Source organism: Hylobates moloch, unplaced genomic scaffold (assembly GCF_009828535.3).
Source record: "Hylobates moloch isolate HMO894 unplaced genomic scaffold, HMol_V3 SCAFFOLD_17, whole genome shotgun sequence".
Classification (NCBI taxonomy): domain Eukaryota; kingdom Metazoa; phylum Chordata; class Mammalia; order Primates; family Hylobatidae; genus Hylobates; species Hylobates moloch.
In genome coordinates this window covers 39,461,740-39,487,114 of record NW_026652292.1, presented here as the reverse complement: position 1 = coordinate 39,487,114, position 25,375 = coordinate 39,461,740, and the positions used below count along the sequence as shown (strand labels likewise).

Genomic DNA, 25,375 nt, shown 5'->3' with positions numbered 1-25,375 from the left:
CAATCTTCAGAGGACCCTTGACCTGTTCAGTCCCAAGGGCTCTTGGAAAATGGCTTTGTGTTTGTCACCTTTCCTGATGGCCTTCCTGGAATAAGAATCCAGGCTTTGGAGGGGACAGTCTGGTCAATTTTAGGTTCAGCTATACCAGCTGGGTACTGTGAATGTCAGTTTCCTTCTTTGTAAAGTGGGGTACTGATAACCAAAGGGTGTGGTGAGAACTATATATGATGCTAACTATATATGATGAGAACAGTGCTCAGCATGGTCTTGGCATATAAACAAACTCAATAAGATGTGGATCTATGGCTATGAAACACACTTTCTGTTTGCAGAGAGTTGGAGAAATGGCAGGGCGTAGAGCTGCTGAAGACTAACATCTGTACCTTCTATTGCTGGATTCTCTTCTGTTCTCCCACCAGGTCACTTTTCCAAGTAGAATGTGGAAGACTCTTTGCCCATCTGTTCTATTACTTGGTATGGGTCTGGCTTATTCTCTGGCCCTGGGAAAGCTCACCACAGCCCAAAGCCACTTAAATGATGATTGGTCATATATCATAGGTCTGAAACACCCACGACCACTACAGTCAAGTTCTTCTCCCTGGCTCACTTCTCTTTCTTCCTCCTCTCCTTCCCTACTGCTATTTTGGGCCCTCTAGGTCACAGATTCCCTTGCAAATTCTCCCTCTTTTGCCCCATTGCTAGCATGGACTGTTTGACTTTTTCAGTGCCTGGCATGTAATGAGGTTCACTGTGGCTCACTGATCCCAGTTCTTGCTCCCACAGCCATGCAGGCTGAGAAGTGAATTGGAAATAGCCTCTCAACTAATATAGACCCTAGACAAGTGTCTCTTTTCTGACAGAACCATTCAACTGGGATCTGAGTAAAGATGGTGACCGAACAAAACTTTTGGTAGTAAAAGTGATAGTCAGGTCTGCAAGTCAGGTTCCTCCTGTATGGCCCGCAATACGGCCAAAAATAAGGAGGCAGCAAAACAGCCAGTTCTTGGGGGAACTACAGAGTATGCACTGGGAGTCCAGATTCATCTAAAGAAATAAACAAAGAACTAAAATAAGAATGACACAACTGGCCAGGCACGGTGGCTCACGCCTGTAATCCCATTACTTTGGGAGATCAAGGCAGGTGGATCGCTTGAGGTCAGGAGTTTGAGACCAGCCTGACCAACATGGTGAAACCTCATCTCTATTAAAAATACAAAATCAGCCAGGCATGGTGGCACATGCCTGTAATCCCAGCTACTTGGGAGGCTGAGGCAGGAGAATCGCTTGAACCCAGGAGGCGGAGGTTGCAGTGAGCCAAGATCATGCCACTGCACTCCATCCTGGGTGACAGAGCAAGACTCTGTCTAAAAAAAAAAAAGAAAGAAAGAGAAAGGAAGGAAGGAAGCGGCTCACGCCTGTAATCCCTGCACTTTGGGAGGCCAAGGCGGGAGGATCACGAGGTCAGGAGTTTGAGACCAGCCTGGCCAACATGGTGAAAACCCGTCTCTACTAAAAATACAAAAATTAGATGGGCCTGGTGGCAGCCACCTGTAATCCCAGCTACATGGGAGGCTGAGGCAGGAGAATCACTTGAACCCAGGGAGGCAGAGGTTGCAGTGAGCCGAGATCGCACCACTGCTCTCCATCCTGGGTGACAGAGCAAGACTCTGTCTAAAAAAAGAAAGAAAGAAAGAGAAAGGAAGGAAGGAAGGGAGGGAGGAAGGGAGGGAGGGAGGAAGGGAAAAAAGAAAGAAAGACAAAACCAAGTGTTAATCTACTGGGCACAGAGGCAATAAGAGCTAGGGGATCTTACTGAAGGCAAAAGATCAGTATAACTGATGTGAAATTGAAGAACATCTCTCTCTCTCTCTCACACACACACACACACACAGAGAGCGGGGGTGGGAGAGAGACAGAGAGAACCAAGCTGGGCATTAGGTGTGAATAGGATTTAGAATATGAGATGTCATATGAGGGCATCCTAGACAGAAGTAGGAAAGCAAAACCAAGAAGCAGTGAGGAGCCAGCTATCCAGATAGTGGAAGATGAGGTTGGAGAAATGGGTATGGCCAGGGGGTGGGTGATATTCATCAGCTGCTCCCAGTGATTCCTGCCAACGTCTGCAGAAGCTAGGAGGTTGGTGTGTAACTGGACATCCCTGGATGTTGCTTCACAGGCAAGGAGCACGATCCCAGCCAGACTTCTGACTCTCAGAAGGGACTACTGTCTGCTTTGTAGGACAAAAGCCCTCTGGGACACTTGAGGGTTGGTAACGTAAAGCCCTGTTCTCCCAATGTCAGTGGAATGGGAGCAAGGTTCTCACTCGTCACCCCTGCTCACCATGTGCTTCACGGCAGACACAATCTGGGAGAAGATGAGCTTGCTTTCTGGTTCAGAGAGCTTCCCCTCAGTGCTAATTTTTCCGAAGAGCTCCCCACCCCCTGCATACTCCATCACCAAGTGCAGCTTGGATAGGGTCTCCACCACTTCGTAAAGGCGGATGACGTTGGGATGGTGCAGCTTTTCCATGCTGGAGATTTCTCGGGATAGTAGCCTCTGGGTTTTCTGGTCTAACTTGGTCTTGTCCAGGATCTTAATGGCCACCTTTTCTGGAAGGAAAAAAAGTAAAAAATGTGCCAGAATTCATAGAAGCATAGAGAGAACTGGAGAGGACCTGGATCAGCTCCTTTCCTTTACTAGACACAGAGTGGCTGTTCCCAAGTTCAGAGAGCTCATCAGGGAATGACAAAGCAATGCTTGAGCCCAGCATCAGTGCCCTTCCCTTGGATCAGTGTGAGTCTTCCACACACAGGTTTTGATGCCAAGTCCTGCCTCCCAAGGAAAGTTTACAGATAAAGCTGGAGCTCCTTTGCTAAGCCCAGAGAGCACTTCTTGATGAGACCCAGCCCATCTCATCAGCCTTACTGTCCATCATTCCTGTCCACCATCCCCAACGCCCCATGCACCCTTCATTGCAACCACTACAGAACTTTTTGTTGCTCCCTGAAAAGGTGCTGAACATTCATGCCTGGAAGCTTTTCTCTACCTGGATCGTTCTCTCCATCATTCCTTCCCTGTTCTTTACTCTTGGTTTTACTCATCAATATAGTTTGGACATTTGTTCCCACCCAAATCTCATTGAAATGTAATCCCCAATGTTGGAGGTGGAGTCTGGTGGGAGGTGTTTGGGTCATGGGGGCTGATGTCTCATGAATGGCTTGGGCCATCTCCTTAGTGATGAGTGAGCTCTCGCTCTGAGTTCACATGAGATCTGGTTCTTCAAAAGTGACAGGATCTTGTGGCATGTTCCCCCAATTCTTGCTCCTGCTTTCACAGTGTGATGTGCCTTCCACCTTCCACCATGATTGGAGCTTCCTGAGGCCTCTACAGAAGCAGATGCCACCACGCTTCCTGTACAGCCTACAGAATCATGAGCTAATAAAACCTTTACTCAATTTTGGCTGGGCTCAGCGGCTCACGCCTGTAATCCCTGCACTTTGGGAGGCCAAGGCGGGAGGATCACGAGGTCAGGAGTTTGAGACCAGCCTGGCCAACATGGTGAAAACCCGTCTCTACTAAAAATACAAAAATTAGATGGGCCTGGTGGCAGCCACCTGTAATCCCAGCTACTTGGGAGGCTGAGGCAGGAGAATCACTTGAACCCAGGGAGGCAGAGGTTGCAGTGAGCCGAGATCGCACCACTGCTCTCCAGCCTAGGTGGCAAAGCAAGACTCCATCTCGGGAAAAAAAAAAAAAATTACTCAATTTCAGGCATTTCTTTGTAGAAATGCGAGAATGGCTTAATACACTCATCCTTAACTCCTGATGATCCTTCAGGGTCAGCCTCAGAATGAACCTCTTCAGGAAGCCTCTGTAACACTTGTCCTAGGATGTTCAGATTCTGTGCACTTGGAGCCCCAATGTACTGTAATCTCAGCTAACTGGTCTGTAGATGTCAGCTCCCTTGTTTCTCTCCCTCTCTTGCCCCATTCCCATGATGAACTGTTTTATTTCACTCTCAGTGCCTGGCATGTAATGTCATGTACACGACACACCAGTACCCTGTGTTGACAGAGTGCTGGTGAGGCCAGGAGGAAATCAACACTGCAATGTGCTGCTGGTGGGAGCATTAGTTGGTAAAATGGTTCTGGATTGTACTTTGGTATTATGTATTGAAATGCTGGAAAATAGTTGCACCTTGGGACCCAACCATTTCACCTTTGGCAATCTTAAAGAATCTGATGCATGTACAAGGATGCATGTATAAAAAGGCTTCTGTGATATTGGGAATAGCTGAAGTATCCAGCAAGAGAGAGAGTTAAAATAAAGTGTGGTAGATCTAATTTTATAATTTCACACCATGAAGCTATCAAAAATAATGATGCTAACTTATTTATTAATATGAAAAAATGTTCAATATACAAGTGAGGAAAAATACAAATACATATTTGCATAGATAAAAATCTGGTAGCATATTTACCAAAATGTTTAGAATAGAGATTTTCTAATTGGCAGATCACAGATGGTTTTCCTTTCAATTTAGTTTTGCTTATTTGTATTTTCTATTTTTTATCATGAATATAGACTTATTGTGTAACAAAAATGATTAATGTTAGAAAATGAATGAATCTTGACTCCAAAGTGAAACATCATTCATTTTTTGTTTTGGCTCAAACTGTACCAGACTTTGAATTAGATAACAAAGAGGTTACCCAGCAAGCAAACAGACGGAACAGGTTCCCAAAGTACCTGTTTGACCTACTTACAAAATAACTGCCTTGAAGAACTTTAGCACTGTGATTATTAGCACTAAAATGGATACAGCTAGTTTAAAATAGGAGTGTTATTGATATATTAAAGTAGGTCCACTGGGACTTCTGGAATGGAAAAAGGGTTCACTGGTGTCTGCTGTAGCCAGCTCCACCCCTCACAGGAGGCAATACTGAGCTGTGGAAGGGCAGCTCTAAGGGAGCAGGAGCAGAAAGTTTGCTTTGGGGCTTGAATAATCTCAGCTGGCAATCAGCCCCAGCAAAAGAACCTCCAATGGCAATCCTTGGGGCACTCTTCTTCCCCTTTCTTTTCTATTTTTCAGTCTTTAGGATTAAGAGTCCCTTCACCTATTTATCTGAAACAGAAACCTGGTTTTGTGTAGCATGTTGGGTAAGCTGTTGTTTTAAGGGCTAGAATAATGAATTCCACCCTTCGATTTCCTGTAGAAGAACCCACTGCTTCTCCTCAGTTCTCCCACCACTGACTCAGGTGTCAGTTAAGGTATCATCACTCTGCTGCCCCCTCCTCCCTGTGGCCACCATACACCATTCTATCCATAGTGAGTGTTCAACAATCAGGTGATGGGTGTCAGGCTGCCATCACAAATCTCCCTTTAGCACCACCCTAATTTTCTTTTTCTCTTTTCCTTTCATGGTTCTTAGCAAAGGCTTCCCTCCCAGAGCCAGGTCTAGAGTGTGTCAGGAGAGGCATTGTAAGGGTGAACGCTTCCTTAAATCCTCTGCCCTAGGTGCCTCAATGGCCTCACCTCATGTGCAATCACCCTACAGGCAGGCCTCGTAACATAAATGTATGATCATACTAAACACTTTAGAAGCCCTGGTATTCTACATTGTCACTAAGTGGTAGAAACTGCTATTCCATGGAGAGCTAGATCTCTAAATCTGCTCTTTCAATAAATGTTCAATGAGCACCTACTATACACCAGGCAGTGAAAAAGACAAACACTGTTCTCACAGTCCAATGAGAAAAAGACTAAGAAAAAGTCCCTTCTTACGAGCATAGCACCTATTAGGAAGGGATACAGACAGAGAATGGAAAGGCACTCTCTGCGTAAGGGCACTTAAATTGTGACCAGGAAGTGAGGAGAGAGGCCTCATACTTGGCCCAGGAGCTTAGCAAGTGTGATGCCCAGGTGAGACATAAGGTGTGTGCTTAAGGAACTCACTGTTCTGGAAAAGCAGAATGAGGAGGGGTGGCCCCAGATCAGCCTGGTAGTAGGTAAAGGTCAAATAAGCCAGGAGATTGCTTTAGAAATGCAGGCTTTAACTACAGGGCAATGAGAAAACATAGCGAGGTTTTAAGAGAAAGGATGTAATCTGAGTCCCATTTAAAAAGAGCACTCTGGGCCGGGTGTGATGCCTCACATCTGTAATCCCAGCACTTTGGGAGGCCGAGGCGGGTGGATCATGAGGTCAAGAGTTCAGGACTAGCCTGGTCAAGATGGTGAAACTGAAACCCCGTCTCTACTATAAATACAAAAAATTAGCCAGGCACGGTGGCAGCCGCCTGTAATTCTGGCTACTTGGGAGGCTGAGACAGGAGAATTGCTTGAACCCGGAGTGGGGGAGGTTGCAGTGAACCAAGATCACACCACTGCACTCCAGCCTAGGCAACAGAGTGAGACTCCATCTTAAAAAAAAGAAAAAAGCACTCTGGCAAGATGTGAGAAGTGCAGAGAGGAGCAGCAAGCCTGGGAGCAAGTGGGAGTCTAGGAGGGGATGATAGAAACCCCAGAGAGAGGACGCTCTGGTGGTGCAAGGGGAGAGAGAGAGAAGTAAACAGATGGGAGAGGCCAGCATGCCCTTTCTCCAAATCTGATGAGAAGTCTGACACAGGTCCCACCTAGCGGGCAACACATTCTTTAAACCAGGACTCCCAGTGCCAGGGTTGTAATAGCAAAGCAAGGTTATTGTATGCAATAGGGAGTCAGTGGGGATGGTGAATTCTTGACAGTAGCTGCCCCAGTGGAAGGGGTGGCTCTACTCAAGGCCACACAATGGTTACTATTTGGAATGCAGGCTCAGTGTTGTCAAACCTTCTTCTGATTTCTTTTCAAGAGAAGCCAGACATCTGAAATTTTATGCAAAATCTTCCAATTATTAAGTATCAACAACTAATTCAAATTTTAAAACCTAGATTAGACCAAGCAAAACACATCTACAGGACCGAGGGGACAAAGGGAAGGGAGCAGATATTAAAACCTAGGAAGATAGTTTTGTGTAGAGAGAAGCTGAGGCTTTCCTTCTAGACACACAAGTTGCCTGAGTCAGCCTTACGGTGAGGGGCTGGGGGAATAAGATCAGGCCCTGCGTCTCCTTCCTTCCCCTGCAAAGCCTCCCTAGAGATCAAGTCAACTGGAACCCAGAGGACTAAGGAGATTTGATGTAGTCCTGGGCTGAGAGCAGAATGAAGAAGGGTGGAGAGTAGATCTGGAGGGGCAGATAGAAAATATCAGGTACAGTGGGCTTAGGGGGAAAAGTGCCAGGAGCATTGGGGACATAAAACAGGGGGATGTACCCCTGGTCTGGGGGTTAGGGAAAACTTTTAACACTTTCTCTGGAGTCCAAGAGTTAGCTAGAGAAAAGTAGGGAGAGGTTCTAAAAGTAGGGATGGGTAGGACAGAAGATCTTGAGGTAGGAAAGACCTGAAACATTAGAGTTATGGTCTACAAGCTTTTTTGATTGTCTTCCTTTGTCAATAAAACATTTTTTTAATATTCAACATCATTAGTTGCTTTATTGATAATAGCTCCAAACTGGAAAGAATCTACATGTCCTCAGCTGGTGAATGATTAAACAAATTGTGGTATCTTCATACGTGGAATACCACTCAGCAATAAAAATTGACCAACTATTGACACAACAGCTTAGATGAATTGCCCAAGAAGTATGGTGAGTGAAAAACGCCAATCCTAAAAGGTTACTACTGTATGATTTCTTGTATATAATTTTCTTGAAATGACAAAATTATAGAAATGGAGAACAGATTAGTAGCTGGCAAGAGTCAGGGACAGGGTATGGGAGTTAGGAGGTGGCTACAGAAGAGCCACTTGAAGGGCCATTGTGATAATGGACTTGTCCTGTATCTTTACTGTGGTGGTGAATATAACAACCTATTTATGTGATAACATTCCATAGAGTTAAAATACATACACACGCATGAATACAAGAACTGGGAAAATCTTAATAGGATCAGTGAATTAGATCAATATTAATATCAAGGTTATGACTATAGTTTTGCAAGATGCAAGTTTGTGTGAAACTGGGTAAACGGTACATGTGGTCTCTGTACATATACTTACAACTGCATGTGCATAATAAAACATTTTTGAGCACTACTCTAATATATGTATACTTATGTATACGTATTTATAAAGTGTATCCATGTACTACTGTTTTCTTTTTTTTTTTTTTTTTTTTTTTTTTTTTTTGAGACAGAGTCTTGCTCTGTCGCCCAGGCTGGAGTGCAGTGGCGCAATCTCGGCTCACTGCAAGCTCCGCCTCCCGGGTTCACGCCATTCTCCTGCCTCAGCCTCTCCGAGTAGCTGGGACTACAGGCGCCCGCCACCACGCCCGGCTAATTTTTTTGTATTTTTAGTAGAGACGGGGTTTCACCGTGGTCTCGATCTCCTGACCTCGTGATCCGCCCGCCTTGGCCTCCCAAAGTGCTGGGATTACAAGCGTGAGCCACCGCGCCCGGCCCAACTACTGTTTTCATGTACACATTTTCAATATATATAATCACAGAAATTAAAAATATATAATCACAAATAAATATAAAAGGAAGTTCTAGTATTTTTTTTCCTCATTCCAGTGAATCACCTTGGGCATCCTCTGGGGGTATATGTGCCCTCAGAGATGACTGACTTTGAAGAGTTGAAAGAAGAGAGTAGGGCTGGCATATGGGGAAGAAGGAAAAATATAAGCCAAAACAGAGGCTGGAGAGTTGGCCATAGCCAAGGTCTTGTGAGTCATTTCACATTAAGGGCAGTAAGAAGCTGCTGGAAGCTTGTAAGTAGGGAGTTACATGATCAGGCTTGTAATTTCTAAAACATCACCTCTGGCTGCTATGGGGGAAATGACATAAACATGAAGACAAATTACAGTAGCTTAATCCAATGAGGAAAGGAGGAGATATTTAGGAGGTGAAATCAATACAACTTGGTGTTTGGGTGTTAGGGGTTGAGGAAAAGGTCAAGGTTTCTCAGTTCAGTTGAGCAACTGGGAGGCTGGTGACACTCACTGGAGGAGGATCTCTATTAATGTTATCATGCCTTTGGGCACTCCCTAAGTTCCCCTGTCTCTCTCCCAGGTTGTTGTGTTCACTTTGCTAAACCATGACTCTGGTTAAATGCAGCTTCCCACTACTCTCTGCCTGCACCCATGCTGTTGGACATAGTGGCTTGTCTCACTTTGAATTTCTGGTCACTAACCTCAGGTGGCCCTTTAAAGCTCCTGGCAGACATACTTTCCCTAGTCCAATAAACCTCATACACTTTTGTATAACTCTTTCATGGCTTCTTTTCTCTCATCAAGTCTCTAATGCCTTCTTCCACTCCTCACTCACAGCTGGTAACCTTGCTTCCTACTTTATTGAGTAAAATAAGCAATAGAGGAGAATTTCCTCAAGTCCTTCCCACCATGTCTTCCAACCTACTGGAATCTGTCTTCCTTCACTTTACTTTGGATAAACAATTCCTACTCCTATCTAAGGCCTAGCTAAGACTCCTTTGCATGTTGAATAGATTCCATCTACTCTCATATACTAAAGAACAGCCCTCCAAAAATGTTTTTTTCTTCTCTCCTGCATCATTGATTTTCTCTTCCCACTGGATTGTTTCCATCATCACCCATTTATGTCATTAATAAAAATCTTCCCCTCAGCAGAAACCTTACAAGCCAGAAGGGATTAGAGTCCAATCTTTAGCCTCCTTAAACAGAATAAGTGTCAGTCAAGAATTTTGTGTCCAGCAAAACTAAGTTTCATAAATGAAGGAGAAATAAAGTATTTTCCAAACAAGCAAATGATGAAGGAATTTCTAACTACCAGACCAGCCATACACAAAATTCTAAAAGGACTTCTAAATCTTGAAACCAAAAGTTGACATGTATCACAATAGAACCTCTTGAAAGCATAAAACTCACAGGGCCTATAAAACAATAAGACACACACATGGCCGGGCACGGTGGCTCACACCCGTAATCCCAGCACTTTGGGAGGCCGAAGGGGGCAGATCACGAGGTCAGGAGATCGAGACCATGCTGGCTAACATGGTGAAACCCCATCTCTACTAAAAATACAAAAAATTAGCTGGGCATGGTGGCGGGTGCCTGTCGTCCCAGCTACTCGGGAGGCTGAGGCAGGAGAATGGCGTGAACCTGGGAGGTGGAGCTTGCAGTGAGCGGAGATCACGCCACCGCACTCCAGCCTGGGTGACAGAGCGAGACGCTGTCTCAAAACAATAAAAATAAAAAAAAAAAAACAATAACACACACACACACATACAAAAGGATCCAGGTAATAATCAGCATGATGACTAGAATTGTACCTTACATCTCAATGTTAATATTAAACATAAATGGCATAAATGCTCCACTGAAAACATACAGATTGGCAGAATGGATAAAATATCACAAACCAAATATCCGCTGTCTTCAAGAGACTCATCTAATGCATAAGGATTCACATAAACTCAAGGTAAAGGGGTGGGAAAAGATGTTCTGTGTATATGGAAACCAAAGGCTAGCAGGAGTAGCTATTCTTTTTTTTTTTTTTTTTTTTTTTTTTTGAGATGAAGTCTCACTTTGTTACCAAGGCTGGAGAGCAAGGTGCAATCTCGGCTCACTGCAACCTCCGCCTCCTGGGTTCAAGCAATTCTCCTGCCTCAGCCTCCTGAGTAGCTGGGATTACAGGTGCCGCCCACCATGCCTGGCAAATTTTTTGGTAAATTTAGTAGAGATGGAGTTTCACCATCTTTGTCAGGCTGGTCTTGAACTCCTGACCTCAGGTGATATACCTGCCTCGGCCTCCCAAAGTGCTGGGATTTACAGGCGTGAGCCACCATGCCCGGCTAGGAGTAGCTATTCTTATATTAAATAAAACAGACTTTAAAGCAACAACAGTTAAAAAAAGAAAAAGACAAAGAAGGTCATTATAAAACCACCTTTGCAAAAATTATATCACCGAGAGAATTATGAAAGTGGGGGACATCTGATCTAGCCAACCTCCCTCTTGCCTTTAGCCTTCAAGCTGCCTTAATTATTCCTGGGCTTAGTCTTGGCTAGCTTTGGGAGACGTTTAGTTTGTAGTTTAAATGATAATAATCTTTCCCAAAACTCAACCACCTTTGTAAAGCTAATGAGAGACCACCAGACTTAGGAGGAGGAGAAGAGCCTGAATTCTGCTAAGGTGTGGATATAAATGATTGCCAGCCATTAATCCAGAGGTCACAGATATGCAACTCCACCAATTACTCATGAAGATAACATCACTATTGTAGAACCTAAGATTAGCCTTTTGAGATATCTTTTCAGGTTTTTTGCATGTCTGACACCGATGGCTTCACTTGGACACATATGGACCCACCAACCACTCCTGTGGCCTCACAGAAGTGACTCAGCACAAGAGGACAGCTTCAACTCCCTGTGATTTCATCTCCAACCCAAACAATCAGCAGCAAACACCTGGTCTGGTCAGCCCAATCCCTTCCCCCAAACTGCCTTTGAAAAACCCCTAACCTACAAGCATTTGATGAGATTGATTTGAGTAATATCTCCATCCTGGTTTGACCACATGGCATGACTGGCCTTGCATCAATTAAACACTTTCTTCACCACAATGCCATGAATTGATTTTGCTTGTGCAGTGGGCAGAAATAACCTGTTAGGTGGTTACAATTATATAATGATAAAAGGATTAATCTGACAAGAGAATATTATAATCCAAAATATATGTGTACCTAACTATGGAGCTCCAAAATTCATAAAACAGTCACTACTAGACCTAAGGAAAGAGATAATGAGCACCACAAAAATAGTGGGATACTTCAACACCCCACTGACAGCACTAGACAGATCATCAAGGTAGAAAGTCAACAAAGAAACAATGACTTAAACAATACTCTAAAACAAATAGACCTAACAGATATTTACAGAACATCCTACCCAACAACTATAGAATATACTTTCTTCTCATCAGCACATGCAATATATTCCAAGATAGACCATATGATTGGCTACAAAACAAGTATCAATAATTTTTAAAAATCAAAATCATATCAAGTATCTTCTCAGATCACAGTAGGAAAAAACTAGAAACCAACTCCAAAAGGAATTCTCAAAACTATACAAATACATGGAAATTAAACAGTCTGCTCCTGTATAAATTTTGGGTTAACAATGAAATCAAGATGAAAATTTAAAAATTACTTGAAATGAATGATAATATGACACAGTTATCAAAACTTCTGAGATATAGCAAAAGTGGTGCTAAGAGGAAAGTTTATAGCACTAAATGCCTACATCAAAAAGTCTGAAAGATCACAACTTGACACCCTAACATTGCACCTCAAGGAACTAAAGAAACAGGAACAAAAGAAACCCAAAGCTAGAGAAGAAAAGAAACAACAAAGACCAGAGCAGAAATAAACGAAATTGAAACAAAAATATTACACAAGATTAGTAAAACAAAAAATTGGTTCTTTGAAAAGATAAACAAAATTGATAAACCATTAACTAGATTAACTAAGAGGGAGAAGTTTTGAATAAGTTCAATTAGAAATGAAAATAGAGACATTACAACCAATGAAACAGAAATACAAAAGATCAATTGAGATTACTATGAACACCTCTATTCACAAAAACTGAAAAACATAGAAGAAATGGATAAATTCCTGGAAATTTACAACCATCCCAGATTAAATCAGGAAGAAATAGAAATCCTGAACAGATCAAATAACAAGCAGTGAGATTGAATAAGTAAAATTTACTGATTGAAATTGCCAGCAACAAAAAAGCCTAGGGCCGATGGATTCATAGCTGAATTCTACCAGACAGCCAAGGAAGAATTGGAACCAATCCTATTGAAACCATTCAGAGATTGAGAAAGAGAGAATCCTCCCAGACTCATTCTATGAAGCCAGTATCACCCTGTGCCAAATCCAGGAAATGACATAACAAAAAAGAAAACTACAGATCAATATTCCTGATGAACATAGATGAAAAGTCCTCAACAAAAGACTAGCAAACAGAATCCAATAGCAAATCAAAAACATAATACATCATGATCAAATGGATTTTGTCCCAGATATAGAGGGAAGGTTTAACATATGCAAGTCAGGGGGGAGGTTCAAAGATGGCCAAATAGTAACAGCTCCAGTCTACAGCTCCCAGCATGAGTGACGCAGAAGACAGGTGATTTCTGCATTTCCAACTGAGGTACCGCATTCATCGCACTGGGGCTTGTCGGATAGTGGGTGCAGCCCACAAAGTGTGAGCCAAACTAGGGCGGGGCATTGCCTCACCTGGGAAGTGCAAGGGGTTGGGGAATCCCCTTTCTTAGCCAAGGGAAGCGATGACAGAAGGTACCTGGAAAATCAGGTCACTCCCACCCTAATACTGTGCTTTTCCAACAGTCTTAGCAAATGGCACACCAGGAGATCATATCCTGTGCCTGGCTCAGAGGATCCCATGCCCATGGAGCCTCACTCACTGCTAGCACAGCAGTCTGAGACTGAACTGCAAGGTGGCAGCAAGGCTGGTGGAGGGGCGTCTGCCATTGCTGAGGCTTGAGTAGATAAACAAAGCAGCTGGGAAGCTCGAACTGGGTGGAGCACCCCGCAGCTCAAGGAGGCCTGCCTACCTCTGTAGACTCCACCTCTAGGGGCAGGGCATAGCTGAACAAAAGGCAGCAGAAACTTCTGCAGACTTAAACATCCCTGTCTGACAGCTTTGAAGAGAGTAGTGGTTCTCCCAGCACGGAGTTTGAGATCTGAGAACGGACAGACTGCCTCCTCAAGTGGGTCCCTGACCCCTGAGTAGCCTAACTGGCAGGCACCTCCTGGTAGGGGCCAACTGACGCCTCACACAGCTGGGTGACCCTCTGAGATGAAGCTTCCAGAGGAAGGATCAGGCATCAACATTTGCCATTCTGCAATATTTGCTGTTTTGCAGCCTCCGCAGGTGATACCCAGGCAAACAGGTCTGGAGTGGACGTCCAGCAAACTCCAACAGACCTGCAGCTGAGGGTCCTGACTGTTACAAGGAAAACTAACAAACAGAAAGGACATCCACACCAAAACCCCATCTGTAGGTCACCATCATCAAAGACCAAAGGTAGATAAAATCACAAAGATGGGGAGAAACCAGAGCAGAAAAGCTGAAAATTCTAAGAATCAGAGTGCCTCTTCTCCTCCAAAGGAATGCAGCTCCTTGCCAGCAACAGAACAAAGCTGGATGGAGAATGACTTTGATGAGTTGAGAGAAGAAGGCTTCAGACAACTGGTAATAACAAACTTCTCCAAGCTAAAGGAGGATGTTCGAACCCATCTCAAAGAAGCTAAAAACCTTGAAAAAGGATTAGACAAATGGCTAACTAGAATAAAAAGCATAGAGAAGACCTTAAATGACCTGATGGAGCTGAAAACCATGGCACAAGAACTATGTGATGCATGCACAAGCTTCAGTAGCCAATTCGATCAAATGGAAGAAAAGGTATCAGTGATTGAAGATCAAATGAATGAAATGAAGTGAGAAGAGAAGTTTAGAGAAAAAAGAGTAAAAAGAAATAAACAAAGCCTCCAAGAAATATGGGACTATGTGAAAAGACCAAATCTACATCTGATTGGTGTACCTGAAAGTGACGGGGAGAATGGAACCAAGTTGGAAAACACTCTTCAGGATATTATCCAGGAGAACTTCCCCAACCTAGCAAGGCAGGCCAACATTCAAATTCAGGAAATACAGAGAACATCACAAAGATACTCCTCGAAAAGAGCAATTCCAAGACTCACAATTGTCAGATTCACCAAAGTTGAAACGAAGGAAAAAATGTTAAGGGCAGCCAGAGAGAAAGGTCGGGTTACCCGCAAAGGGAAGCTCATCAGATTAACAGCAGATCTCTCGGCAGAAACTCTACAAGCCAGAAGAGAGTGGGGGCCAATATTCAACATTCTTAAAGAAAATTCCACCCAGAATTTCATATTCAGCCAAACTAAGCTTCATAAGTGAAGGTGAAATCCTGTACAGACAAAAATTGCTGAGAGATTTTGTCACCACCAGGCCTGCCCTAAAAGAGCTCCTGAAGGAAGCACTAAACATGGAAAGGAACAACCGGTACCAGCCCCTGCAAAAACATGCCAAATTGTAAAGACCATCGATGATATGGAGAAAACTGCATCAACTAACAAGCAAAATAACCAGCTAACATCATAATGACAGGATCAAATTCACACACAACAATATTAACCTTAAATGTAAATAGGTTAAATCCTCCAATTAAAAGACATAGATTGGCAAATTGGATAAAGAGTCAAGACCCATCAGTGTGCTGTATTCAGGAGACCCATCTCACATGCAGAGACACACATAGGCTCAAAATAAAGGCATAGAGGAAGATCTACCAAGCAAATGGAAAACAAAAAAAGCAGGGGTTGCAATCCTAGTCTCTGATAAAACAGACTTTAAACTAACAAAGATCAAAAGAGACAAAGAAGGCCATTACATAATGGTAAAGGGATCAATTCAACAAGAAGAGCTAACTATCCTAAATACATATGCACCCAATACAGGAGCACCCAGATTCATAAAGCAAGTCCTTAGAGACCTACGAAGAAACTTAGACTCCCACACAATAATAATGGGAGACTTTAACACCCCACTGTCAACATTAGACAGATCAACGAGACAAAGTTGTTAAAGCACAATAATAATAAAAAAAAATGTGGCACGTATACACCATGGAATACTATGCAGCCATAAAAAAGGATGAGTTCATGTCCTTTGTAGGGACATGGATGAAGGTAGAAACCATCATTCTGAGCAAACTATTGCAAGGACAAAAAACCAAACACCTCATGTTCTCACTCATAGGTGGGAATTGAACAATGAGAACACTTGGACACAGGGTGGGGAACATCACACATCGGGGCCTGTCGTTGGGTGGGGGGGGGGAGGGATAGCATTAGGAGATATACCTAATGTAAATGATGAGTTAATGGGTACAGCACACCAATATGGCACATGTGTACATATTTAACAAACCTGCACATTGTGCACATGTACCCCAGAACTTAAAGTATAATAATAAAAAAATCTGCAATATATATCTATATATATATGCAAGTCAATAAATATGATAAATCACATAAAGAGAATTAAAAACAAAACTGTGTGATCATCTTAAGAGATGCAGAGCTGGGCGCGGTGGCTCACGCTTGTAATCCCAGCACTTTGGGAGGCCGAGGCGGGCGGATCACGAGGTCAGGAGATCGAGACCACGGTGAAACCCCGTCTCTACTAAAAAATACAAAAAATTAGCCGGGCGCGGTGGCGGGCGCCTGTAGTCCCAGCTACTTGGAGGCTGAGGCAGGAGAATGGCGTGAACCCGGGAGGCGGAGCTTGCAGTGAGCCGAGATTGCACCACTGCACTCCAGCCTGGGCGACAGAGCGAGACTCCGTCTCAAAAAAAAAAAAAAAAAAAAAAGAGATGCAGAAAGAGCATTAAGTAAAATCTGGCATTGCTGTATGACAAAAACAATGTCATGACAAAACCCAGCATTGCTTTATGACAAAAACAATGACAACAAACTAGGCATAGAAGGAACATAACTCAAAATAACAAAAGCCATATATTACAAACCGAAAGCCAACATCATACCGAATGGGGAAAAGTTGAAAGCATTCCCCCTGAGAACTGGAACAAGAAAAGAATGCTCACTTTCATCACTTCTATTCAACATAGTACTGGAAGTCCTAGCCAGAGCAATCAGGCAAGAGAAAGAAATAAAGGACATCTAAAGTGGAAAAGAGAAAGTCAAACCATCTCTGTTTGCTGATGATATGATCATATACCTAGAAAACCCTAAAGATTCCTTCAAAAGACTCGTAGATTTTTCTCTTTTTTTAAAACTAACAACCAACTGATCTTCAACAAAGCATACAAAAACATAAATTGGGGAAAGGACACCCTATTTAATAAATGTTGCTGGGAAAACTGGATAGCCACATGTAGGAGAATAAAACTGGATCACTCTCACCTTATACAAAAATCAACTCAATATGATTAAAGACTTAAATCTAAGACCTGAAACCACAAAAATTATAGAAGAAAACAGGAAAAACTCTTCTGGACATTGACTTAGATAAAGAATTTATGACTAAGATCCCAAAAGTAAATGCAACAAAAACAAAAATAAATAAATGGGACCTCATTAAACTGAAAAGCTTCTGCACAACAGAAAAAATAATCATGAAAGCAAACAGGCAATCCACAGAATGGGAGAAAATATTTGCAAACTGTGTAACTGACAAAGAACTAATATCCAGAATTTACGGGGAACTCAAACAAATTAGCAAACAAACAAACAAAAAAAGATCTCATCAAAAAGTGGGCAAATGATATGAATAAATATTTCTCAAAAGAAGGCATACAAATGGCCAACAAACATATGGAAAAACACTCAACATCACTAATCATCACAGAAATCCAAATTAAAACCACAGTGAGATACCACCTTACGCCAGCCAGAATGGTCATTATTAAAAAGTCAAAAAACAGTAGATGTTGGCATGAATGTGATGAAAAGGTAACATTTATACACTGCTGGTGGGAATGTAAATTAGTGTAGCCTCTGTGGAAAACAGAACAGAGATTTCTAAATCTAAAAGTAAATTAAAATATAAATCTAAGAGTAGATCTACCATTTGATCCAACAATCCCCTACTGGGTATCTCCCCAAAGGAAAAGAAGTCATTATATCAAAAAACACCTGCATGCATGTTTATTGCAGCACAATTCACAATTGCAAAGATCTGGAACCAACTTAAGTGCCAACCAACCAATGAGTGGGTAAAGAAAACGTGGTATATATACCATAGAATACTACTCAGCCATGAAAAAGAATAAAATAATGTATTTTGCAGCAACCTGGATGGAGCTGGAGGCCATTGTTCCAACTGAAGTAACTCAGGAATGGAAAATCAAATACTGTATGTTCTTACTTAGAAATGAGAGTTAAGCTATGGGTATGAAAAGGCATGGGCTTTGGAGACTTAGAAGTGGTAGGGTGGGAGGGGGTGAGGGATTAAAAACTACGTATTAGGTACAATGTACACTACTCAGGTGATAGGTGCACTAAAATCTCAGATTTCACCAGTATACAGTTCATCATTGCAACCAAAACCCACTTGTACCCCAAAAGTCATTGAAAAAAATTTATAAGTAAAAATGTCCCCAATAAAAATGCATATAAGCCAGCCTCAGTGGCTCACACCTGTAATACCAACACTCTGGGAGGCCAAGGCAAGAGGATCACTCGAGCCCTGGAGTTTGAGACCAGTCTAGGCAACATAGCAGGACCCCATATCTACAAAACATTTAAAAAATTACCCAGGCATGATGGCATGCCCCTGTGGTTCCAGCTACTCCAGAGGCTGAGGTGGGAGGATCACTCGAATACAGAAAGTCAAGGTTGCAGTGAGCTGTGATTGTGCCACCACATTCCAGCCTGGGTGACAAAGCAAAACCCTGCCTCAAAAAAAAAAAAAAAGTTTACCAAAAAGACTTGTACTAGAATGTTCACATCAATATTATTCATAATAGCCCCAAACTGGAAACTAGAAACTAGTCACATCATCAACAGTTGAATGGATAAATAAACTGTGGTACTACATTCATACAATGAATTACTGTATATATGGCAATGAGCATGAAACATCTAAACTACATAAAACAGTACGGATGGTAGTTACAAACTTAAAATTGGACAATTGAAGTAAGACAAAAGAATACATATTGGATGATGCCATTTATGTAAAGTTTAAAACAGTCAAAAGCAATCTATGGTATTAGAAGTCAGAATAGTGGTTACACTTCAGGATGTAGAGAATAGAATGGAGGATGACGAGCAGGTGGAGGGCAGCGCTCTGAGTACCAGAAGTGTTCTGTGTCTTGATGTTGGTGGTGCTTCCATGGGTCTTTTCAGTTTGGAAAATTCATTGAAATGAATACTCATGATTTTTATACTTCTTTGGTATTGATATATGTTAAACATAAAAAGGTTACGTGTGTGGTTTTTTTGGTTTTGGTTTTAAAGACAGGGTCTTGTTATGTTGCGCAAGCTAGATTTGAACTCCTAGGTTCAAGCGATCCTCCCAGCTCAGTCTCCCAAGTAGCTGCGGACTATAGGCATGTGCCACCATGCCAGGCTTAAAAAAAAAAAAAAAAAAAGTTATAAAAAAAAAATCACAAAAAAGCCTCTCTTGACTCCATTTCCCCCTCTAGCATTCGACCTCTTTCTCTCATTCTCTTTATAGTAAAACCCCTTTAAAGAGTTGGTCAAAACCGGGCACAGTGGCTCACGCCTGTAATACCAGCACTTTGGGAGGCCAGGGCGGGTGGATCATGAGGTCAGGAAATCGAGACCACCCTGGCTAACATGGTGAAACCCCCGTCTCTGCTAAAAATACAAAAAATTAGCCAGGCATGGTGGCACGCACCTGTAGTCCCAGCTACTCAGGAGGCTGAGGCAGAAGAATCGCTTGAACCCAGGAGGCAGAGGTTGCAGTGAACCGAGATCACGCCACTGCACTCCAGCCTGGGTGACAGAGCGAGACTCTGTCTCAAAAAAAAAAAAGAGTCACTTTACTGTCTTCAATTCTCCCCTCATTATCCTCTCTTGAACCCAAGAGATAATGCTACTAAAAATGCCCTCCTCAGGGTCACCAATGACCTCCAAATTGCTAAAATCAGTGAGCAGTTCTCAGGCTTCAATCTTCCTCTTAGAAACACCTTTTTCACTTGGTTTCTAGGACAACCCACACTCCTGGCTTTCCTCCTACTTCTCACCACTTCATTTAAGACTCCTTAGCTGTGTCCTTTTCACCTCCCTAGCCTCCTTTTCACCTCCCTAGCCTCCTTTTCATCTCCCTAGCCTCCTTTTCAATGTTGGATACCTGAAGGCTTAGTTCTTAGCCCTCTTCTCTGCAATCACCTCCTTGGTGATTCCATATGCATAAATACCCTGCTCACTTGGGTGTCGTCTTAGTTTGGGTTTGGCCAGAGCCAGCCTCTGAGGCAGAGGTCCAAGCGCAAGCAGTTTATGAGGGAGGTGATCCTAGAAAACCCTAGTAGAAGAATGGGGAAGTGAGACAAGAAAGGCAGCCCATAGAGGGTGTTATTAAACAAGTGTCCAGTGAATCCTGCTAAGAGTTATGCCTGAATTTCATTGTTAGGAGAGTGAGAGAACTGGAGTATTTATACATTAACTTCTACCAGTCAGTAGTTGCTGGCCACTCCACCAGGAAGTGCATTCTGTACTTCTGGGCTACCATGCATGCAGAGTAGGCTCCAACGGCTAGAGAAAGCCCAGAGGCAGAGAGACAGAGAAACTAGCAGTGGAAGGTCAGTCCTGCAAGCACTGAAATGGTAAGGCCCAAGGGGGCATGGGGGAGGCACTCACAACGTCTGCTCTGTAGTGTCATAAATGTGTAACAGGCATGTCAAACATCACACGTTCAAGACTGAGCTCTTGATTTCTCCTGACCCAAACCTGCTTCTCCTAAAATCTTCCCCATGTCAGTCAATGTAAGCTGTTCTTGTGTTTACCTAACCTTTTGAGTATTTGACTCTTCTCTTTAATATTCCACTTTCAATCTGTTAGCAAATCTTGCTATCTTTAACCTTTTAAATATCACCAAGCTCCAGCCACTTCTCAGCATTCCACTGCTACCTTCCTAGTCCAAACCACCTTTATCTCTTGCCTGGATTAATACAATAGGCTCCTAACTGATCTCTCCTTTCTTGCCTTCTGCGTCTATTTTCAACAAAGCTGCCAGAGTGATACTGTTAAAGCATGAGCCAGATCATGTCACTCCCCGGTTCCCTCTGATGGCTCCTGTGAAATCCCAGGAAATCCCTGGTTCCCTTTGTGAAATCTCCAGTTCCTTCTGATGGCTCCTGTAAAATCCCAGGGAAAGCCAAACTTCTTACTTTGACAAACTTGGTCCTCCACAATCTGTTCCTTGTTACTCTCTGCCCTTTCCCCTCAGCTGTTTCAAGAGTACTGCAGGCGTCTCCCATCTGGACGCTCTTAGGCCTGCCATGCCTTCTGCTTGATGGAGTTCCCCCATGCATAGCCATTTCCCTCATTTCTTTCAGTTTAATTCTCACCTCCTCAGTAAGGCTGTCCTGGCCAACTTATCTAAAAACTGTCATCCTCAATGCTTTTTATCTCCCCTCCTGTTCTTTTTTTTTTTTTTTTTTTTTTTTTTGAGACGGAGTCTGGCTCTGTCACCAGACTAGAGTACAGTGGCACGATCTTGGCTCACTGCAACCTCCCCCTCCTGGGTTCAAGTGATTCTCCTGCCTCAGCCTCCCGAGTAGCTGAGACTAAAGGCGCACACCACCATGCCCAGCTAATTTTTGTCTTTTTAGTAGAATCGTGTTTTCACTATGTTGGCCAGGATGGTCTCCATCTCTTGATCTCGTGATCCACCCGCCTTGGCCTCCCAAAGTGCTGGGATTACAGGAGTGACCGACAGCACCCGGCCCTCTTTTCTTTCTTATCACTTATCACTACATAATCCAATGAATATTTTACACACTTATTTTTGTCTGGCTTCCCTCTCACTACAGTGTAAGTTCCATAAGGACAGAGATTGCTGTCTATTTTGTTCACTTCTGTATCACCAGTCTCTAGAATAGTGGCTGTTGCATAGTAGGTGCTAAACAAGTATTTGTTGAGTGAATAATCTCACTGAAGAACCCGGAGTATTATCATCATAGTGTGCACTCGATTTGCACCTGGCTTTTCACTTACTCTCATGTCCTGCCCATCTTCCATGTTACCACAGAGTCTTCATAATCATGATTTCTCATGGCTGTCCACTGTATATGCTTTACTTGACCGTTCCTATATCATTGGATCCCATAAGTTATTACTAGTTCTCGACACTATAAATAACACGACAATGAACTTTTTTTGGTTATAGTATTTCCAATATATGACTCATTTTAAGGGTGAATTCACTAAATCACTAACTAACCATTTTTAAAGTAAGAAAATACAATTTCGAATTGCTATTTCAATGAACGTATTCAAGAGGGGGGAATCAATTTTTAAAACCAGTGAGCAGCCAGGTGCAGTGGTGCATAGCTGTCCCCCATGCTACTTAGGAAACTCAGGCAGGAGGATTGCTTGAGCCCAGAAGTTCTTGAACAGCCTGGATAACCATAGTTGAGACTTCATCTCTAGAAAAAGCAAAACAAGACAAAACCATTGGGCTATCTTCATGAAGCTCTGCTACAGACTGAATTCGTGCTGTAGCCCTGTCCTCCAGGGAGACCATAGCATACAGCACCTACCAGAAGGTGCTGCTATGCATTGCTTCCTCGAATATTTCTTCCTCCACCACTCCTGGCTTTCCATGAGAAGTTATACTAACTTAATTCACCAAATATTTGTCGAGTGTTTATTATTTATAACACACATGGAGGAACTTTAAGGATCAATGTGATATAATATCTGACACCAAGGAGCTTGTAACTAGGACTCCCAAGATTTTCACTACATCCCAGAGTTTGTTAAGCCTCAAATCGTTATGTATCATACTTTCTCTTGGGCTCCAAGAAAGCTGCTAGACCCATTCATTTCATGAATTCCACATACCTCCAAGTCAGTGCTTCTGAATATTTACTCTCAAATCCACTTCTCCTGTAATTATTCACTAGTAAGGCATTAAAACTGGAAACTCGGAGTCATCGTCAGTTCTTCCTCTCCCATGTCCCGTCCTGCTCTCACCCATACCATTGATCACAAGGTTTTCCAATATCCTAAGACATGTTTCAAATGCATCCCCTTCTCTCCATTCTCACTGCCACTTCTCCTTAGTTGAGATGTACATCATCATCCATCTGGACCATTTGACTAACAGTTTTTTCTGACTTCCTTGACTCTCCTTACTTTCCAACTTCAATTCACATTCCTCACTGAAATAAGATCATATTAATCACTTGCATTAATGGCTTGCTTAAAGCTCCTAAACGACTGAGCGCAGTGGATCATGTCTGTAATCCCAGCACTTTGGGAGGCTGAGGCGGGCGGATCACGAGGTCAGGAATTCGAGACCAGCCTGGTCAAGATGGTGAAACCCCATCACTACTAAAGATACAAAAAAAAAAAATTGCTGAGCATGGTGGTGTGTGCCTGTAATCCCAGCTACTCAGGAGACTGAGGCAGGAGAATCGCTTGAACCCAGGAGGCAGAGGTTGCAATGAACCGAGATCACGCCATTGTACTCCAGCTTGGGTGACAGGGCAAGACTCAGTCTCAAAAAAAAAAAAAAAAAAAAAAAAAAAAAGCTCTTCAATAGCTTTCCAATACCTAAATGACAAAATCCAGATATGCAAGAAGATTTTCCATGATCAAGCCCCATCCACCTTATCTCGTTCCCATGACTCTGTGGGTGCACCTCATGCTCTAGCTTTGCTGAATTACTTTTAAATCTCCAAATACTCCCCACACTGGTTCATGCTTCTATGTACTTTACATCCTATCTCTCTTTCTGGAGTTCTCTTTCCCCCTTCTCCTGTGAAATTGCTCCTCAGACCTCGAGACCCATCACAAGCCTTTCCTGCTCAATAGACCCTTCCTGGATTCACTGGGCACAGGTAAGCACATTCTTGCTGCCTTACTCTGGACAGCACTCATCAACTGTTTCCTGTCTGCCTCCGTTAAACTGCTGTAAGTTCCTTATCAGGCACGTGCTTACACACAGACACACACACACACACACACACACACACACATATATATATAATTTATACTATATATATAAATTATATATTACATATATATATAAAGGAATGAAGGCCAGTCATGGTGTCTCACACCTGTAATCCCAGTGCTTTGCCAGGCTGAGATGGGTAAATCACTTAATCACTTGAGCCCAGCAGTCCGAGGCAGCAGTGAGCTTTGATCGCATCACTGCACTCCAGCCTGGGCAATGAAGCAAAACTCTTCCTCAAAAAAAAAAAAAGGAAGGAAAGAATGAATTAATAGATAAATAGATAAATAAAGTGGGAGGAAGAAAGGATCCTAGAAACATGAGACTAGAGTAGCAGAAGGAAGAAGTCAGAAGGGCAGCAACAGAAAAAAAACACCCACATCCGCTGCCACTTCTTTTGTTTGTGACAACAGATGGGACATAAAATATTCAGAAGCCAAGTGTATCATCTCTTATGAGAAATTTCTGATCAGCCTAAAAGGAGGCTCATGATGACTGTCAACCTTCACTAGCAGCTTGGAGAGCCCAAGGGAATTCCAAACTGTGAGCTATAAAAATAAACCCCAGCCAGCAGGGACCCATATGGGAGCCTCCTTTGTAGAGATCCAGAGCACTTGGTGCTTTGTATGTCTTTATTTATTTTTTTTTTTTAACTTTTTAGACTACTGTCCTGGGAGCTGCCCGCTCCTGGCACTGAAATTCTCTGCTTTCCTGGGAATCTCCTCTATTATCTTATTCAAACTGTCCTTATATTCCTAGAAAACCTGATGACAATTCTGGGCAAGTTGCTTTGGTGTGGGGGCCATATTTGTACAAACTGCTATCTATTTTCCTGCCCCTTTTTGCACATACTGTCCCAGAACCAGCAGGTGAGACTGTTTCTTTGACAACAGAGCTACTCTGTAGCAGGTTAGGTATAAGGAGGGCATGTTAGTGAGGCCACACAAGGCACCCACCCATACCCATACAGCGGGAAAATGCCATGCTCTCTGAAACTCACGGGGACAAGTATGAAGTTAATTTTGTAATACAACAGACAAGAAGTCTTTGGAACCCAAGAAGTAAGTCAGTATATAAACACCAATTATTATTCCACCTTTTTTTGTGTGTCCTTTCACATAATATCCTGTCTACAGAATTGGGCACTGTCTTGCTCCCGGCTTGTAGAAACTTCTCGACTTAGCTAGCTAATGTCTCTATGGTGGATATGTCTGTCAATTTTCTCCCTTCTCAGAGACTTCTTTGGACCTTTGGCTCTGCTGAGACAGTAGTGGCTCACGTGACTCAAAGGGCTACAACTCACTGACGTGGGCATGCCCTTGACTCAAAGGTAGTTCATTTTCAGCTGGCTAGTAATCAAGTATATTCTTTCTCTTTAAAATTTGAAGTGAAACAGAATGAAACACATGGGATGGAGATGGTCGATAACGTTGAGAGTTTATGTAGATATGGGACTGGCAACAACCATTTTTGGCCATGATATACCTTCTGATAATTAAGTGTGGAAAACCTTTTTGCAGAAAGAGGTATAAAGATGAAACAAACTCATCAAGAAAAGTAGAAATGAGAAAGCACACAGCCCC

General features: G+C 42.8%; 1 protein-coding gene across 3 annotated transcripts in view; it reads right to left on the bottom strand.

The window, feature by feature from the left end:
* The window catches only part of NIM1K (NIM1 serine/threonine protein kinase), an 85,412-nt gene that overhangs the window by 1,413 nt on the left and 58,624 nt on the right, over nucleotides 1–25,375 (bottom strand). For all 3 annotated transcript variants that reach the window (XM_058430066.1, XM_032135340.2, XM_058430067.1), the window contains one exon: nucleotides 2,341–2,609. In XM_058430066.1, coding sequence (XP_058286049.1) covers nucleotides 2,341–2,609 — 269 coding nt within the window. The remainder of the gene's footprint in view (nucleotides 1–2,340; nucleotides 2,610–25,375) is intronic.